At 35.0% G+C, this 19,546-nt stretch overlaps 1 protein-coding gene across 1 annotated transcript; it reads right to left on the bottom strand.

Moving 5' to 3' along the window:
• Positions 1 to 913: 913 nt before the first annotated feature.
• Positions 914 to 10,797, bottom strand: SYT4 (synaptotagmin 4). Its single transcript, XM_055324198.1, has 4 exons — positions 10,694 to 10,797; positions 6,801 to 7,615; positions 4,997 to 5,117; positions 914 to 3,652 (listed from the first exon to the last, which is right to left on the bottom strand). Exons 1-4 carry the CDS (start codon positions 10,725 to 10,727, stop codon positions 3,345 to 3,347), a joined length of 1,278 nt encoding a protein of 425 aa, XP_055180173.1. The 5' UTR covers positions 10,728 to 10,797; the 3' UTR covers positions 914 to 3,344.
• Positions 10,798 to 19,546: the final 8,749 nt, after the last annotated feature.

Below are 19,546 nucleotides of genomic sequence, written 5' to 3'. Positions count from 1 at the left end.
CCAAGTGTGTTAACATAGAACTCCTCTGCATAGATGGGTGTTATAAACAGTGGCGGATCCTCCTGTGGCAGGTCCCATAGTTCCCATTCACCTTTACTGGTGTTTGATGGGAACACTGCGGATGTCCTGAGAGTTTTTCCCCTCTCTTTCTAAGGAGAAATAAGATTTCCACATCATTTTTCTAACCTGATCTATCTGGTGCAAGGATATGGGAAAAATGAAAAAGAAAATAAAAAGCAATAATATATAATAGGTAATGAAAGAGACTAAAATAAGATCACAAAAGAAAAAAAGAAGAGTAAAGAATAGTGCTAGAAAATAGTGAAAAAGTAAGTACAATAGGGAAAAGTGAACATACTGTAGAAAGGAAAAGTCTTGGGGTGCCTGGGTGATAAGCATATGACTTGGACTGAGGTCATGATCTCAGAGTCCTAGGGGAGTCTAAGTGTCCCTTTCCCTCTACCTCCCCCCACCCCGCTCATAACTGTCTCTTAAGTAAATAAAATTAAAATCTTAAAAAAACAACAACAACAGAAAAATCAAAGAATATGGGCATTATTCCCTTTAAGGGTCTAGGGCATCCAGTTGATGAGGACTTCTCCAGGAAGGAAGAGCATAGTCAGCCAAGAAATCCTTCTATTTACTATCCACATGCACTTGAGTCAATTGCCTAAGCTTCTCAAGTCTCGAGTTTTGCTTTTGTATCATAGGAATAATGATAATTGTCTCCAATGATTATTGTGAAGATTAAACAAAAGAAATTAAGATAAATGGAAGACCTTGGTGCTGAATCACTAATGATACCTATGCTATGCCAGGAGATCCATTCAGGAAACTTAAAGCTTAGAAGGAAATAAGATTCTTATTACAGAGTCTATTGGCAGAAAGTTTGAGTTGAAATGGGTTGGGCAAAAGCAGCAATTTATTCATGTCTTACAAACATGGTCTTACAAACATCATACAGAGCTGGCACGAAAGAACAGACACCATCTCATACACCATGCTTCCTTCCAAATCACTTCTATTGAGTTACAACATCAGAACAAGTCAGTTACTGAGTTACACGGTTCTTCAAACATAAAGACTTCCCCATTAGGGGGGTTGGATTTGCTAATGAGACAAACAATTAATTTACATGTTTCATACAGCGCAGGATTTGTAACAGAATTCAAGATATCCACACTGATATTGTAATACATTTTAAAACAGTAAAATTTTCAGAAGATGATGGGATCACATGTCCCTGCCTGTTTCAATTTCTTTCTAGTTTTCCTTTTTTCTTTTCTTAAAAGCAGTTACAAAGAGTTTTACTCAACTTTTCACACTCAAAAACACTTTAAATTTTAAAAACTAAAAACTATTTACAAATTATTCATTGTAATTTTAAAAGTATTTGTTGTTGGTTTTGTTTGTTCCACTTAAAAAAAAAAATCACCCGCCAACAACCATACTTTACTTGATACCACCGTTAACTTCTGGCTGCTGTGAAGGATACTTAGAGTTGACTCCTCACAACTTTTCAGAGCTCCAAAATATATTATATTACATGGCCCATGATACCAAATATACATACAAGAAAAAGGCCATTTGACGTTCCCAAACCACACATTGACTATAATTCATTTCATGTTGCTTTCGTAGAAATGCTGTGCGGTCACTTTCTGATGGAATAAAGACAATGATAGGGGATATTCTTTTTTAATCCCAAAGTCATCTTAAAGCACAAAAAAGAGGCTGACTTCAATCTTTGTACATACAGAATGTAAAACATTTTCTTTACATTAGGCATAGTCATAAAAAGCATGTATAAGTTGTATTGAAAATGCATTGTCATAGAATTTACAAACACTGTGATATCAAACACATTCTCAAAAACTGCTAAAGTACTGACACAAAACCTGACTCAAAATGTGAATTTTTCAGTAGACTTTATTTCTAACTTGCATATTTAATAATTCGACAGTACCCCGTTTCACTCATACTCGCTAAAAACTCAAATATAGTGATGCTACCTCAAGTTCATTCTTTCAAGTAATCCCAGGGCGTTGTTTTGCTCTCGCAGGTTGCTATTGAATTTTAAAGCCCTGGTACTGGAAAAACCATACAAGACACAAGTCTATAAACTGCTCCACAGACAACAGCTCGAGACAAATTAGCCTAGAAAAGATAGTGAAACATACTTTGTTGTGCTAATTTGACAGCCTAAATATATTTTGTGTGAACACGTGTAAATTATATTAGGCTTTGCTGTGTAGCTATTTTTTAGGCATTACTTAGTTTGTTGGCTTAAGTGACGCTTTCTATCTGGCAAGGGTTAAAACTTCAGTTCTCATTCTGTTTCTTTCCAAATAGTAGCTTAGTCCGTTCTGGGGGAGGACAAGCTAAACGACGACTTAGCTATGCCCTTTCTGTGCACAAGGGATGGCCCTGAATGCACACTTACAGACTGTACATCTTTCTTTTCAGAAAGCTGCATTTCTAACTGCATTTTCAGCTGAAGTTTATTTCTTGACCCACTAACTAATTCCACAATTTCACAACGGTAAACAGGGCTTTCTTAGACCATGCTGATGTTTATGAAGGGCAGTGAATAATTCAAGGCTGTGGTTCTTATGTGAGATCATATTTTACAACAATTTGACTCACATATAACCTTAGGAGGGAGAAAAATAATATTTCAGCCACAGTGTTCTCAACTCAGCCCTTTGATAAAGTGATTTCTCAGCTTGTTCACTGTCCTTTTGAAACAAAAGCAAGTTACTCTTTGTATGATAAAGTATCAAATAATTACAAACTAAAGAGAAATGACCATATGCTTTTTTATATGCAAGACGACCATTTGCACGCGACATAATGAATAAAAACAAACTAGAGAATGTTCTTTAATATCTTTGGATTTAAAGAAAAATGGACTTCCCATCTGAAGAAAAATGGATGAATTTTCATAAGAGAAAGCATGCTTTTCATTTCTAAATCCTAAAAACCACATGGCTTTCCAGTGATACGTTCCCATGAGATCATCACCTTCTAAACCATATCCATAGCTTGGGATTGCACTGCCATATTCATAAAATGCTTGGCTACTCTGGCCACCTGCAGAAGAGATTAAATACCTCAGGAAAATTTATCCAACTTCTCGAATATTGGGGGGAAAGTATCATGACACACATTTATAGTTACTTTCTGGTCTGCTAATTCAATCCATTTCTAACAACCAAAAAAAAAAAAAAAAAAGGGCAGCTTGTTTCCACAAGCTTATAATCACATATCAGGAAAAAAAGAGAAAGAAAATTGCTCCTTGCCTAGTAAAAACCATTGAGTTCCAACTCATCATAGTTAGGATGCTACCCATCACAGAGCATATGCCACTTGGCAATTTGTCTCCTGGGATAGTCCCAGATCTCTTTCCAGTGCTCTCCACGGGTTCCTTCTGCTGTTGCTCCCAGGACCAACCTCCCTATCACCTCATTTCTGGATCCCCTTTCAGAATCTAAAACCAGAAATTCAACACTTATCTCTTCAAGACTCTCACAAGGAATATCAAAGACAAATAGTTCATTGAACACTGCATTGGGGGTGCATTTCTTCACGTGAGTCTTCTTTTTAGAGATTCTCTTTTTGGCATGGTACAGGTTCACTTTCACGTAGGGATCTGCAATGGTAAACGACAGATGTTATACCGGCAGAACCTGGCTGGAGAGTTGATCTCCACATACTGGTGCCCTTAGAGATTGTTGCATGCCAATAAAGTGAGATGGTAATGAAAATGAGTCAGAACAAAGTGAAAATATGGATAAAGCCTGGCCTCTATTAATCAACGAATTGAAAACAAGTAAGAATGCGCAATGTGAAGAGAAAATAGCTCTAAACCACAGGATGGGAAAGGAAGTATAATGGCAGGAAAAAGAGATAATATTTAAAAAATTAATGGTTTTGATTACTTAGAACCCATTCCAGAAAATAGGATAGAAGAAAAAAACATCAGACAAGACTCAGCCTGACTGAGTTGTATGACTGGATGAGTCTCTCTACCTCTCTCTTTTTTTTTTTTGTTGAACAGGCATTTAGAATTCACAATGGCAATATCCTTTTTTGCTTTGAATTTTGTGCTTCTCTATCACCAGCTGGGTTTGCTTCTTGTTTTCCAGTGTTGGTCTTCCCTGTGTCATCCTTAATGTGTGGATGTTAGGATCATACTACCTTATCGCACATTTAATTATATTATTTGGCCTCTTTCTAGTCGAAGTATATGATTCCGTTCAGCTTCCTAATCTAAACATTTGAGACATTCAATTGCCATTATTAAATAATAGTAACAGTAATAATAATAATAATAATAATAATAAAACTAGATGTTTTTTAATGAAGTATATCTTTCTAGTCTTCTCAATCCCCCTAAAGTTAAGTATTATTATATATAGTTTGTAGAGAGATTATGAAACATAACCAAGGTTATATACTAAAATGGAAGGATTAGGATTTGAACTCATATCACTTTAACCCATAGGCCATGTGTTCTTTTCACTGTGCAATACAATACAGAATTTTTTAAAATTAGTCACAAAACTAAAAGCTAATGCTTAAAGCAGATGCATAAGGAATTAAAGGAAAAATAATAAAATAGCAACAGAAGTGTAAATGTAGGCAGGCTCATTAAAAACATGAAAATAATGGACTCTTCTCCCAAACCATTGCTGTTTTTGGCAATGACCTCTCACCTCTGCATTTATCACTGCTTTCTGCTTCAAACCCACTCAATCAGACATCTACGATGTATTAGCAATGGTTTAGATTTTAGGACTATGTAGTTTTATTTTTCTTGCTAATGGTTTGGCTCACATAGTTATTCCATTAAATGAGAAGCAGAAAAAACAATCACATCACTTGCTCTTGTGAGTAAAAGGTAAATCAAAATCATATTAGTTGCCAACTATTTTGCTCAATTTATTACTCACTTGTACACTGAGACTTGAGTTTTTTTCAGAAGCATTCTTACCTGAGAGTCCAGACACATCAGATTTCGGCAGGTGTCGAGCTTTTAAAACAACCACAGTGAGAGTATTTGTAGTGGATTGATAGCAGAGAGAGATCAGTAACTCACCCCGTCCTGAAGACTTCTAAACAAAGAGAGATGTGGTGTAAGTTTTTTTTATTTTTTGTTTGAAGTTTGTACTTATAGCAACACTTTAAAGCAATACAATGTTATGATTTAAATGTAATTTTCCTACTTATTTTTAATATGCTAAGGAATTCAAGCTTTTGTGCAGTACTCTCACATTCTAAAAACAACTGGCTGCCATCTTGTGGTGATTTTAGGTACTACAGGATGTTAAAATCTGTAGAGTTAGCCACACCCATTATTAGATATGTTTAAAAGGGTAATAGAGTATAACCTATACAGGTGTTGCTGTTTTTTGTGTTTTGTTTTGTTTTTTACTTTTGATTTTTAACTAAAATAACTACTTTTTAAAGTTATTAATAGTAATAAAAATTGTCTAATCATGTGAATGGCTCTGTAATAGGGCAAAATGATTCAAGCTTGATTTGATTTCAGTTTTTTTTTTCAAAAGCACTGACATTATTGAAATTTGAACTCAGACCAACTGAAATTTATTCTAACTGCTACCATCTCCTGCCCAAGGGGGATGATGGAGTTAAAATGCTCTGTCCCCAGCCCCCACTCAAAGTCCTCATTCAAATCTAAGAAATGAATTAAGTATTGGAGGGAATTGACTCAATTTTCAATACTTTGTTTTTGGAGAGTATCATAAGATCCTTCTTTGTATGCTACTTAGATTTTATTTTTACTTTAAAGATATTCGGTAAGATGACAAAGAACTCAAATTACAAGTTTTATATGATAGTAACAAAATGTAAACTCAGGGCTAGATTATAACTAAGAATGATGGCTGGCCATATAAAACTTCAATCTATATACAAAAACTATAATGGGGTCATTATAGGAATAAGGAGTCCAAGAAGAATAAGAGCTAGGAATAGGTCTTTATTCCTACTGTGCCACTAAGCAACTGGGTGTCTCAAAGAAGCTACTTAATTTTCTGAACTTTGACTTTTCATTAATTTCAACAAAGAAACAAAGGTGAGCTTTATGGTATTCTATAAAATCATGCCTTATAGAAGCAAGTTATTCTGAAATACTACAGTTTAAAGCAATTGAGTTCTATACTTAAAGGAGAAATAGAATTAATTTTGATATCTTATCATTATCTAATAGTCTCAGAGCTACCAAAGCAGTGTAACTACAAAGGCAGAATAGCTCACTTCTTGTCATACAACATAGTGATGAACATTTATAATTCAATATGATATGATGTCTCCTCCTTAAAAACAAATTCCATGAAAAGTCAATACAACTTCCAAATCATCAGGATAAATTGATTTTACTTTAAATTTCAAATTCAATTATGCTGACCTTGAAACATATTTGTTAACTTGTTTATGCATAAGAAATATTTGCCTGTATTTTAGTCTAAGTGGCAATCTTAGTCAAAACACTTATGATAGGAATTAATAAAAATACTTATATAAGTATTATTTAAATATCCATAAAAATGCCTATTCATTTTATATAATTAAAATAGTTTAAGCATTTCAGTTGTGGATTAAATATTCTTTCATACACTCTATTCCCTTGTTTCCCATTTGATTATGATTAATAATAATTAAACATGGTAAAGGTGATATGTATAAAACTTGTCAGTTTAATGAAAATCCCCTAGATATAAAAAAGCTAAATAAAAGATTGTTTATAAATACTTTAAGCACTAAAAATGAATTACCCTAACATTTCTTTTGATAATCTCTCTGTTCATTAACATTTTTCCATCAGATAATTCAATTCCTGCAAGAGGGATAAGGACTTCTCCAATGATATCATCTCTTGAAAACCTGTCAAAACTCAAGATTGTGAAGTGCAAGGCCAACTCTTGGATCTGGGTGTAGAGGATCCCATAGAATGTGAAGGTCTCATCAAAAGCCGGGTCCAAGGTCTTTCTCAGAACTCTGGTTTTCACTTTATGCTTCTTCTCTGGGAGGATCGTCATTTTGATGTATGGGTCAGAGGTCATTGACTGCTCATCCATGGCAGGCAAGCCACGGGCTTCCTTGATATTTACCACAAACGCTTTCTTCTCAAAGTTGTACTCTAAGGAGAAGAAGAGGGTTCCCAGCTTCTCCTGCTTCTCTTCTGAAGAAAGGGAAGTGCTGGACTTTAAGCTATCAGGGGAAACAGCCTCTTTCTCCCCTTCTGAAAAGAGCTTTGGGGTCACATTCTCCAGATCAGAAGGGGTACTAGCTTTGAGGTTTGTTTTGGGAAAATTGCCATTGAGATCTCTCTTCTCAAGGTCAAGATGCAATGAATTCTTTGGCACAGCTGGTTTATTCTTTACTTCATTTTTGTCATCTGCTCCGAACTTCTTCTTGCTACTTAGGTTTTCAGGATAAATATCAACTCCTTTTAGTACGTGCACAAACTTATATGGAGGAGTCTTGTTAGACTTGGATGATTTTCTCTGACAGCAGATCCATGCAAATAGAGAGACTGTGAAGACCAGGCCAAATGCACTGAAGATCCCCACCACTGTGGGGATTTCATCTGAAAAATCAAATGACCAATAACATATTAAAGGAGCAGAGTTGGAGGTATGAGCCTATTTGAAAAGCATACTGGAGCTGGCAATTGCTGTAGGCTGCACAGATTGGATTACCTTCCGACTGTTCTGGGTATGAGTTATGTACATGTTTCATATCACCTTAGGAATAAACACATACACTGTGTGACATACAGAAAAAAATACACTATGATAGAAACTTTTCTATTTCAGTAATTTTTCACAAATAAAATAAAATGATGAAACTGGGCTTAGGTCAGGGATGAGGGATGCCAAATGACCCTGACCTACCTTTCTTTTCTCAGATAACATGAGTTAACTCTAGCACGATAGGTCAGTACTAATTTCATTATGTTTTCTTGACATTTTGAGGCTTTCCAGAAGCATCAATTTTTACTGACTATGAAACTCTAAGTGTACATTCTTCAAATACTGAGAGATTTTATATTCTTAGTAGTTCTTTATTTAACCTAGATTCCAGCAGCAGACATTCAAGCACTGAGCAAAGGGGCTCAGTGGTTCCAGGAATTTTAAGAAATGAAGGAACATTATATGCTATTGTCACAAACTCGTCAATAATTTCCATCTCAATTATGGAACACTGGTAAGAGAAATGTGGCATATATTAGGGGAAAAAAGAACAAAAAACAATGAAGAACAGGATATTAACTTTACATAACTTATAAACACTACAAATTCCTTGTATACAGATCCTAAATTTCTCAAACACTGAATTTCCAAAGTACAAATTAATTATACCTAAGTGGGATAAAAAAAAAACAACAGTTACAAATTAATCACCATTCTTTAATGTGTAATGAGAAGAGTAAGTATAGATAATTTAGAGTCCAATTTTATCCATAAACTTATTTTTTTCTAGCACATTTCTACATGGTAAATGGTAATCAAATTGAATTTGGCATTCTTTCCTTGAATGAGGGCACATTAAATTACTGACATTAGGTAACATTGATTATGCATGAAGCTTATCATGTCCCATATGTAAGCATATTTCTCCAACAAATGATTAATAACACTGTGTAAGTAAAAGCATATTGCTAAATCTGGACACAGTGCGTCAACTGAGTCAGTGTTTAATATAATCATAGTGACTATAACTAATGTAATATTATCTGCAGTTAATTTCATTCTTAACTATTTTTATCCCAAATAGTGAATAGTAAAGTTAGAAGTCAGTCAGGAAAGGGTTAAGGCTTGTTTGAATAACCCCTGAAAGAATAATCTTTTGTTACTCCCCTTCCTCATCCCTCCAAATCTTCTGCCTATCTCTTCATAATTTAAAACTAAACTCAAAGAATATAAGAATCAGTAATGACAACTAAGAACAAATATATAAAAGATTAAAAAACAGCAATAAAAATTCTATACTGAAATTATATCAAGAAACTGATCATGTAGAGATGAAAAATAAACCTTTAAATTCCCCAAGTAGAAAAAGCAGCGAATTCTGCAGAAAAAGAATGAGGCGAGAGCTAAAGATAATCAGCTAAACTTACTATCAGCTTTTCAGTTTTTCCTTCTATTCAAGTCTTTGTGGGGGGGAAAATTCCACTCCTGGACTCTCTAATAATCCAAGGCCAGGAAGCAAAACCAAATCATAAACTAAGGTAGTTCTTTACCCAATCCTGGGAGAACAATAAAAACAATAGAAAATTGTTCTTTTTCCCTCCTAAATAGATCAATGGGCCAATCTATAACATATTTTTCACAAGTACCATCTCTGAAAATGCCTCAGTAGTAGAAAATTTCTTCTTTTCAAATCAGAAATCAGGAATAAGCATCACAACAATATAAATTCAATCACCCAAATAAAATGTTGTAAAATAAACTCATTTCTGAATTAATGTCACAGATTGTATTTATTCAATACTTATGTCACAAGGCAAAATTTCAATGTATCCTGGAAAGACTCATGTGCTCTGTACTCACTGTGTATTCTCTACTGAAAAGGTCTTAAGCTTTTGAGAGCAAAAACCTCAGTCATTTCACTCAGTTTAATAATAATTTTCATGTACTTGGAGATATCATTTCTTACTCACAAACTTCTGTAACATTTCCCGAATTTTTCTGAATACTTGTAAAGTAAGTAAAACTCCATCTCTTCTCTTCGGGATATAATAGGACCTAAAAATACTACTTTTTAGTTTGAAGTACATCTGATTTTATTTACTGAAAGAGAGAAAGAGAGCAGTGGTGCCAAAAAACTGGTACAGGAAAAGGAAAATTGAACTGGAAAACACGATTCCTAATTCTACTTTCCAGTACCTTTTAGTTAAGTGTTCGACCTGCAACACTTCCCTCATCTCTCTGGGCTTTGGTTACTTCACCTGCGAAATGCAATGGACCAAGCTAGTTCATTTCAAATATCACTTTAACCCTAGCATCATAGGATTCTGTGTCTTCCACTAGCAACATATTTCAAGGATACAAGAAAAACAGCAGAGAAAAACAACCTTACGTTACACTCTGTAATAAAAAAAATATATATATATACAGATTATATATATATAACTATATATATATTTTATATATATCCCAAACTACCAACATGCAAAGTTGCTTTCTACCGAGATCAAACCCTTATGTAATCACAGAAACATTGGCTTCTCCTGGTAAGTTAAATACAGATTTACCTACCAATAAAAACCACCTACGGAATTAATGGAACCCACAGCAAACAACAGACCCCTCTCCTTTACTTAGCGCGTGCTGCAATTTACAGAGCTGCCTGAACGTTTCGGAACTTCTTGGATGTAAAATCCCAGTAGCAAGCAGAAGGCAATTTTAAGGAGAAAGACAGCAAGGAAGGGGGAAACAACAGAGATAAGCCACGATTGCCCCTTTACAGTTCTCATCTTCTTTTCAGATTACCTAGGAAATCCATATTCAACATCCCCTGGAAAAACAACATCATCATCAACATCATCATCATCATTATCATCAACAACAACAACAACAACAACAACAACAACAACAACAAAACAGCCCACCCTGGAGTATTCAAGAAACAACCGCAGTTCTAAGTTGGGTAACTTGCTTACCAAATTCTTCCCGGCTGGTAGTGATCGGAGCCATTTTTTTGCTGCGTGTTCTGTCCGAGGTGCTGAACGGAAAACTCCCTGCCTGGCTTGGTTCACTTGCCTGGATCTGAGGCGCCGGCTTTGCCGAGCGCTGGAAACAACGGCGCAGAGCCCCGAGGACCTGTGCCCCGAACGGGAGGAGGCAGAGAGGGAGGTCCACCCGCCCTCGCCCAGTGATTTGCCACCCCTGTTCCTGTTTTGGCTCTTCTGAGAAGCTCGTCTCTGAGACTCTAGACGTGGCTGAAACCCGAATTGACGCAATCCTGACGCTACAGGGTTGAAATCAGCACCTGCCCTCCTCCCCTCCACCCTCCAAGCCTCTCCTCTCCTTCTTTCTTCCTCCCTTCTCCCCTGAGGATTCAACACATACTCATCAATTATTTTAACTGTTGGACTACTGGAGATTAGCTTTGCTATTCTGGGGGGGGGGCGGAGAGAGGGAGGGGGGCTCACAGACACATGGTGATGAGCCCCCAAACTCATTCTTGTCAGTTTCTAATACAAAATCTTCTGATCATGAGTAAAAATGTGCCTGTGAGTTATCAGAATAATGCGATTTACAGGGATGATTTAGGCTAAGAGTCAGAAGACAGAAATGTCTGCATCAAATGAACATTGTGACATGCAGGAATACGTTTCTTGCTTTCTAAATTTTTCTTGGATATGTTATACCTACGTTAGAAAAGAATCCACTGCACATTAATCCATTTGAAATAAGATAACAGTTTTCCCTCTATAATCACTTATTTTCTAATAAATAGTCTAAACATTTTGCTGATGCTGTTGCTCCATCTGTCTGTCAGTTCTCTTCCCTTTAATATCTGACATTTGACCAGTTGAAGTACTTAGGAACAGATGGGAATAATCCCTTCTGTATTCAGACTCACTCTCAGTTATGACTTTTGCATATAATGAGACTGCTCCTGGAATGGCATTTCTGGTTAAAAGCCTTGACTTCTAACAGGATTGTGCAAAATAATAATAAGAATCAGACCAAAATTGAAAATTAATGAAATTGATGATTATTGGTTATTTTGTTAGGAAAACATTTTTTTCTGAATGGATGATATTTCTGGGTTTCAAGAACTGGAGAATAAAGGGTGTCAGGATCTGATTAATTTTAATCTGAAGAGTATTCCTTTTAAAACAAATGTTTAGCAATTTTCCAAAGGAGAGAACTCAGGTTGTAACTTCAACGGTCAATTATTGCTCCGCAAAGAATTCTTTTGCTCTGGAGCTCAGTGAGCAAATGACATTCAGTATGTGCTGGGATGGGGGAGGACGGGGGCACTGAGTGGCTCCCAGAAAGCTACTACATAAGTGACAGGTTCCTGCACATTGGTGAGCAGTCGCCCTGAGCGTCAGGATTGTGTCTGGGGGAAAATTAGCTTCAGTCTTTTGCATCATGGAAAATTTTATAAACCAAAGTCCTTTTCTTTCCCTCTCTACTGTTCCCACATACTTGGCATTTTAACATTCTTCTAACAGATTTTTTAAAACCCTATATTGTCATGCTATGAAAACATACACTAATTTACTAGGTTTAATTTTTTTCCATTGGCAGAACCTGTGTTTTGTGTCCTTATCTTTTCATTTCATTCAGATTACTTGCTTCCTCAGTTATGCATGAACCTAGTGGGATTGTCCCTAGGAATAGACATTCATTAGATGAAAGTGGTATTTATTTTGATTCATATACCACAGGTAAACAAAATATATGGTGTGAGGCTTACTAGAATATGTGTTTCCTGGCTAAGTTATTGCTAACATATGGTTAAACTCATTTGTTGTAAATGTAAGTACCTTATTTGTATGTTTTATATAAATTAGTATCTCATTAATTTTGCTTCAGGTGGCAAAATGCTGTCATCTAAAATCTGTCTAGACTGTTTGAACTCTCTTTCTACAGAACCCCATCCCACCCTGGGCTGTCTCATTTCTAAGGGCACATTGTGATAAAATTACCTCTTGCCCAGAGCTAATGCTATTGTGAAGGCAGTAACTGTTTCATTGCTTGCTTTAAAACCAAACTGAAATAAATGTTATTAATTAAAATGTCAGAGGTTTCCCTCATTTTCATTTGATGAATAGCATATTATTTATTATCCAATCTCTTTATACAAGCTTCTCCCGGCACCAGATGAGGAATGGGAAGATGATCCAATACACAGGAAAAACCTGTAAGTTTCTTATGTTTAAGATTCATACCCTACCACATTATTACATTGTTCTCGTTCAATTCAGCAAACAAGTAATCAATTCACTGACGTGAACAATACCACTCTAGCTGCTGAGACTTGGGAGGAGGGGTTGTTGCTAGGTAACCACCTTTTTGCCACCCAAAACACACAGCCTCAAACAAGTTCCCGCCCTGGGAAACAGACCATTCTGTACAAGTGGCAGTGTTTACTTCAGAATGATTCGTTGACTGTTGAAATAGTTCAGTATTTATCCTACTTTATTTTGGATTCCGATTACAAATATCTATACGTACTTTGAGAAACAAGGAACAGAACACTTGAGTTCTGTTGGGTTTTAAGAAATCTAGTTGAACTTAAGACTACTGATGATTCATTATATGATTATTTCCAGTCATTTTATTCATTTAAAAAAAAAACTTAAACTCGGGGCAGCCTGGGTGGCTCAGCAGTTTAGCGCTGCCTTCCGCCCAGGACATGATCCTGGAGACCCAGGATGAGTCCCACCTTGGGCTCCCTGCATGGGGCCTGCTTCTCCCTCTGCCTGTGTCTCTGCCTCTCTAGCTCTGTGTGTCTCTCATGAATAAATAAAATCTTTTTAAAAAAAGTAAACTCAATATATAGTTTGATTGATAAAGCTTCTATAGCTTTTTAATTAACATTGTCTATAAATTCTCTGGCCCTTTACTTAAAAGTAGTACTGTTGGGTGTGCTTAGGATCTTCTGCTAGGCAAAAGAAAATTTCAAAAGGTTTTGAAAATGTTGCAGTGATCTTCAGTAATCTTTAGTAATACCCAGATTAGTGATACAAAGGCATTTTACTGGTATGTGGGTGGAGTGGAATGAAGTATCTGATAATGGATAATGAATAATTGTTTTAATGTTCCATATCATTCTATTAAGAATGCTAGCTCTGATGTTAATGGAAAAAATTTATGTTACAAGTACACCCAATTCTAAATCCTGCAAGACAAATGCTTTCCCAAGTGGTATCACAAAAATCCTTTCACGATGAGCCATTTCTTCATTTGTTTTTCTCCAACATATTCAGTATTTACTTTCTGACTACCTAAATTAGTCTTTGATGGTTCCTGATTGCAATACTCATTGGCCCAAACCACGAAATAGCTTATCATCACCTTCTTTTCTTCTTTCAATGCACAATTATTAAACATGCATTAACTCTTAGGTTTTTGGTTATGTAGGGGATTTATATTGTCAAGATGATAAAAATGATCCCTGCCCTAATGACGCTTACTGACTAAGGAAAGAATGGACAGCTTTTCCTCTAGAACTGAGAAAAATAGATGATAATTACAATTATATTTCTTTCGCCTTTATTCCTATCAGGCAAGACTGGTCAGCAGTACCATTTTCTTACACCATATGCAAAAATAAATCCTAAATGGATTAAAGACCCAATGTGAGAACGGAAACCATAAAAGTCCTAGAAGAGAGCACAGGCAGCAACTTCTCTGACATCAGCCATAGCAACTTTTTTTTTTCTGAGGCAAGGGAAACAAAAGCAAAATTAAAGTATTGGGACTATATCAAAATAAAAAGTTCTACACAGTGGAAGAAGCAGTCAGCAAAACTGAAGGGCAATCTATAGAATAGAAGATATCAGCAAATGGCATATCTAATAAAGAGTTAATATCCAAAATATTTAAAGAACTTAGAAAACTCAACACCCTAAAACTAAATAATCCAATTAAAAATGGGTAGAATACATGAATAGATATTTCTGCAAAGAAGACATACAGATGGCCAACAGACACATGAAGAGTTGCTCATCATCACTTACCATTAGGGAAATGCAAATCAAAACTACAATGCTATATCACTTCACACCTCTCAGAATGGCTAAAATCAAAAACACAAGAAACAACAGGTGTTGGCATGGCTACAGGAGAAAAGGAATCCTCTTGCACTGTTGGTGGGAATGCAACTGGTGCAGTCACTGTGGAAAACAATATGGAGATTTCTCAAAAAGTTAAAAATAGAACTACCCTATAATCCAGTAATCACACTATTATGTATTTACCCAAAGAATACAAAAACATTTATTCAAAGAGATACATACACCCTTATTTTATAGAAGTATTATTTACAATAGCCAAGATATAGAAGCAGCCCAAAATTGATGAATAGATAAAAAATATATGGGATATGTATACAATGCAAATATTCAGCCATGGAAAAGAATGAAATATTGCAATTTGCAAAGATATGGATGGAGCGGGAGAGTATAATGGTAAGCAAAATAACTCAGTCAGAGAAAGACAAATAGCCATGATTTCACTCTTCTGGAATTTAGGAAACAAAACAAATGAGCAAAAGGAAAAGAGAGAGAGAGAGAGAGAGAGAGAGAGAGAGAGAAAACCAAGAAACAGATTCTTAATTATAAAGAACAAATTGATGATTGTAAGTGGGGAGATGGGTGGGAGGATGTGTTAAATAGGTGATGAGGATTAAGAAATGCAATTGTGATGAGTGAGCACTGGGTAATATATGGAATTGCTGAATCACTATACTGTATCCCTGAACTAATATAACACTGTGTTAACTAACTGGAATTAAAATTAAACTTTAAAAAAAGAAAAAAGATTGGTTAGCAATATTCCACAGCTATTCATTCTGTCCTTATTGACCCTTTTCTTCATAATTGTAAATTCATTATTATTGTTGAGTCAGATTGCATTCTTCCATTTTCTGTGTTTCTCCACATTTCTCTCCTTTAAGAGTCAGCTAAAGTTTTTTTTTTAATTTTTATTTATTTATTTATGATAGGCACACAGTGAGAGAGAGAGAGAGAGGCAGAGACACAGGCAGAGGGAGAAGCAGGCTCCATGCACCGGGAGCCCGACGTGGGATTCAATCCCGGTTCTCCAGGATTGCGCCCTGGGCCAAAGGCAGGCGCTAAACCGCTGTGCCACCCAGGGATCCCAGCTAAAGTTTCATTATACAATGAAGTTTCTGACTTATCAGTACTCAAGGATTCATTCTGATTTCAATTCTTATAGCACTAGCTCTACTGAAATCCTTTAAATCAGCTTGACATATTATTGGCTATAAACCAATAATTCCCAAAAAGATAAATCAAAGGCCTCCATCAATGTTCACTCCAAATAATCCACAAAGTTCCCATTTGTTCATGATCTTCTTTGCACCAAATTTTTCATGACTCCTGACTCAATTTTATTTTTACATTCCAGGCTTGTTTTTACATTGTGGTCTTTGAAGTGACTTCTCTAATTCTTGGGTCTTGGCCCTCTAACAAGAATTGGACCTGGAATCATTTTAGAAGCTTGTCCTATTTCAGTTCACCTTGAAGATATTTTTTGTTAGCTCCTCAAAACACATCTGTCCTCCCATTCCCAATCTATTCTTTTTTTTTCTTAAGATTTATTTATTTTTATTTGATAGAGAAAGAGTAGGTGGGAGAAGGGGCAAAGGGAAAGAATCTTCAAGCAGACTCCCCTTTGAGCATGGAGCTGATGTGGAGTTCTATCCTATGACCCATGAAATCATGACCTGAGCTGAAACCAAGAGCTGGTCACTTAACCAACTGAGCCACTCAGGTGCTCCTCCAATCTATTATTCTTAAGTCAGACTTCTCTTAGCCTTCCATTAACAATACAACTTGGTATATCTTATGTTTAGGGGAAGTGTGGGAGCAGCAGAATTATACTAAATTTTTCAAATGATATAGTAGAGATTTAAAAATGTCTTATTACTTAATAATTAAACATATTTATTTTCAAAATATAAAAATAAACACTGGTACAACTGACAAACATTAATATCTAATAAATCATTAGGTAGTATATATTCTAATAAAAAATAGCCATAAAACACAACAGGCAGCTAGGACAAAACTAAAATGATTATCAACAACAACAACAAAAAATAAGTAAAATGTAATTATTTAAGTAAGCATAGAAAATTTACAAACTCCAAGATAAATGGTTTCATAGTTAGTTAAAAAAAAAGTCTAACAATATATTGCTCATAGTAAAAGTACCAGACAATGACTACAAAATTAAAATAATAGAATGTGTCATGATTTTAAAAATAGAGAGATGAGGGGCATCTAGGTGGCTCAGTTGGTTAAGTAGCCAACTCTTGATTTTAGGTCAGGTCATGATGTCAGAGACCTAGGATTGAGCCTTGCATAGGCTCTGTGCTCAGTGGGGAGTCTGCTCAAGGATCCTTTCTGTCTCTGTCTCTCTTTCTGTTTCTCCTCCTGCTCATGCACTCTCTCAAAGAAATAAATAAATCTGTAAAAAATGTGGAGATTAAAAAATTAAATTTAAGTTAAAAAGTCAAGAAAAAACATCAAAAGGAAGAAAATATGCAACTTATATTGATACAAGTATATACTGACAATAAAAAGGCAACAGTTCTTAAGGCTTATGTTCCAAATAACCTTTCAACAAATACATAAAGCAAAACTGTGATAAGTGCTGAAGAAAAATAAACAGAAACATAACTTTTTAACAGACATTATAATCATTTCTTTTAGGCTTTTACAGGTCATCATAATTCCAGGTTTAGACCACTTATCTAAGGTGGGTCAGTTTTACTTACAGTGCCTTTTTAAACCATAAATAAATAATTTTTAAAGCATACAAATTCTTGGAAAGAAGGGAAAATTTCTCAAATATTTAATGCAGGTTTACCGATAATTTTTTAAAAAGCGAGACAATACTAAAATATATAATATTTCATTAAAAATATGGGCTTAAGCATCAATACCAAGTAATTTTCAATGATGATATATTAGAATATCATTTAAATAAATAAATAATTTTATGTGTATATACAATCATTCCATCACCCCCTCATTAGCACATATACATCACAAATTCTCACAAAGGACCATGAGGTGATATGTATGTTATTATACACTGTTTGTAGTAGCAGGGAGTTGAAGACAACATGTGAATGTCCATCAAAATGTGAATGAATATATAAATTGTGTTGAAAGCAAATTATGTCATATTATCCTGGAGTTAAAAGCAATAAGCTCTACTAACTATATATACATATATATACATGTACACACACATGCATACATACATATACAAACTATTTATATACATAAATATATCTTATAAAATACTGAATAAAAAGTTATATTAAAATATCATTTATGCAAAATAAACACACATAAATATCACTACACATTTTCAAAAATAAAAAACAAGCTTATTTTCAGGTTCTAATGGATTCATTTGTAGCGGACCTGCCAAGAATAATTAGAAAATCCACATAAAATCTGTTTTAAAAAGTTTGTTTTAAGGCATTTATGAATTGACGAAGCAATTAAAGCTTCAAGGGCCAAAATTAAGTGAAACAGCAGAGAGATAAGCTGATATTCTGCAAGTCACTTTTCCTCTCAGGAAATTGGCCGATTCTTAAAAATCGGTAAGAAACTGAGCTAAGAAACAGAAAAACAAACAGATTTTTTGGCATTCTCACAAGACTGGAAAGGCAATAATTATAGTTAGGGAAAGCCTAGACAGTGAGGAGAAAAGTGGCTGGGATCCTGGAAAGGAAGGAGGTACAGAGATAGCTGAGTGATTTTACACCCAAGACACATGCTCAGTTCTTCAACTTTGCAGGCAAGAGGCTTAGAACCTAAGCAGAAAACTGCTGAAAAACAAAATTATGGTTTCAGTTGACTCCTGGGGTTGAGGAGACCAAAACTATGCCTTATTATTCATCAATGTGAAAGATCTTTAGTTATCACCATAGGCTTTAGTTGGAAGCACTGAAGAACTACATCAAGATGAGAAGATAAATCGGCAGTAGAATGAGCCCTACAGAACTATAACCCAGGTTCCATTCAACTTACTTCCTAAAAGGATTAATGTAATGTATTCCCCCACAAAATAGCCCATACCAGAGGATGTTTGAACCCAAGCTAAAGAAGATAATATCATATAGAGCTGCTATAACTTTTCATATATAATATGCTTCATTTAATTAAAAAAAATCAAGTCTAATGAGAAACTGAACCAGGGAGAAAATGCGTAATTCTAAAAAAAAGGTCCATAGATTAGTGACATATATAATGGTCATTAAATTTTTGATAAAAGAGATTATAAGATATTTACTAGAGAACTAGAATTTATAAGACTCAGACTAACATTCTAGAACTGAAAAATAGAGTTTTTTGAAAATAAGAAATGAATGGGTATAACGAACAGAAGACTAAATACAGTAGTAGAGAAGATTAATAAACCAGAAGAACAGTTAATAAATAATGTCCAGACTAAAGTACAGGGCACTAAAAGTATAGAAAATTCAGAAAACAGCTTCAGAGATAAATGGGACATGATAAAAGGTAATAGCATACATAATTGTCATCTGGCAACTTAGGTAGAAGTAATGTTTCAAGAGAAAATAATGGAATTTCCCAACCCAAAGAAAAATATCAACTCATATATTTGAAAAGTATTGAGAAATCCAAGCAAAGGTAATAGGTAGAAAACCACATAGTGCATCATGGTTAAACAACATCATAGTGTATCATAGTTAAGCAAAAGACAAAGAGAAAACTAGAAAGCAATCAGAAAATACAATATACTACCTTCATAGAGCAGCAGTT

The sequence above is a fragment of the Nyctereutes procyonoides genome, unplaced genomic scaffold, assembly GCF_905146905.1.
Source record: "Nyctereutes procyonoides isolate TBG_1078 unplaced genomic scaffold, NYPRO_anot_genome, whole genome shotgun sequence".
NCBI classification, from domain to species: domain Eukaryota; kingdom Metazoa; phylum Chordata; class Mammalia; order Carnivora; family Canidae; genus Nyctereutes; species Nyctereutes procyonoides.
The sequence above is the reverse complement of the archived record's forward strand: the minus strand, read 5'-3'. Positions and strand labels throughout refer to the sequence as shown.

Coding starts and splice junctions, on each gene's coding strand:
- SYT4 (XM_055324198.1), bottom strand. CDS start 10,727: ATGGCTCCGATCACTACCAGCCGGGAAGAATTTG. Junction 5,118..6,800: donor TTATCAAAAGAAATGTTAGG/GTAATTCATTTT, acceptor CTCTTTGTTTAG/AAGTCTTCAGGACGGGGTGA. Junction 3,653..4,996: donor TGATGTGTCTGGACTCTCAG/GTAAGAATGCTT, acceptor TTACCATTGCAG/ATCCCTACGTGAAAGTGAAC.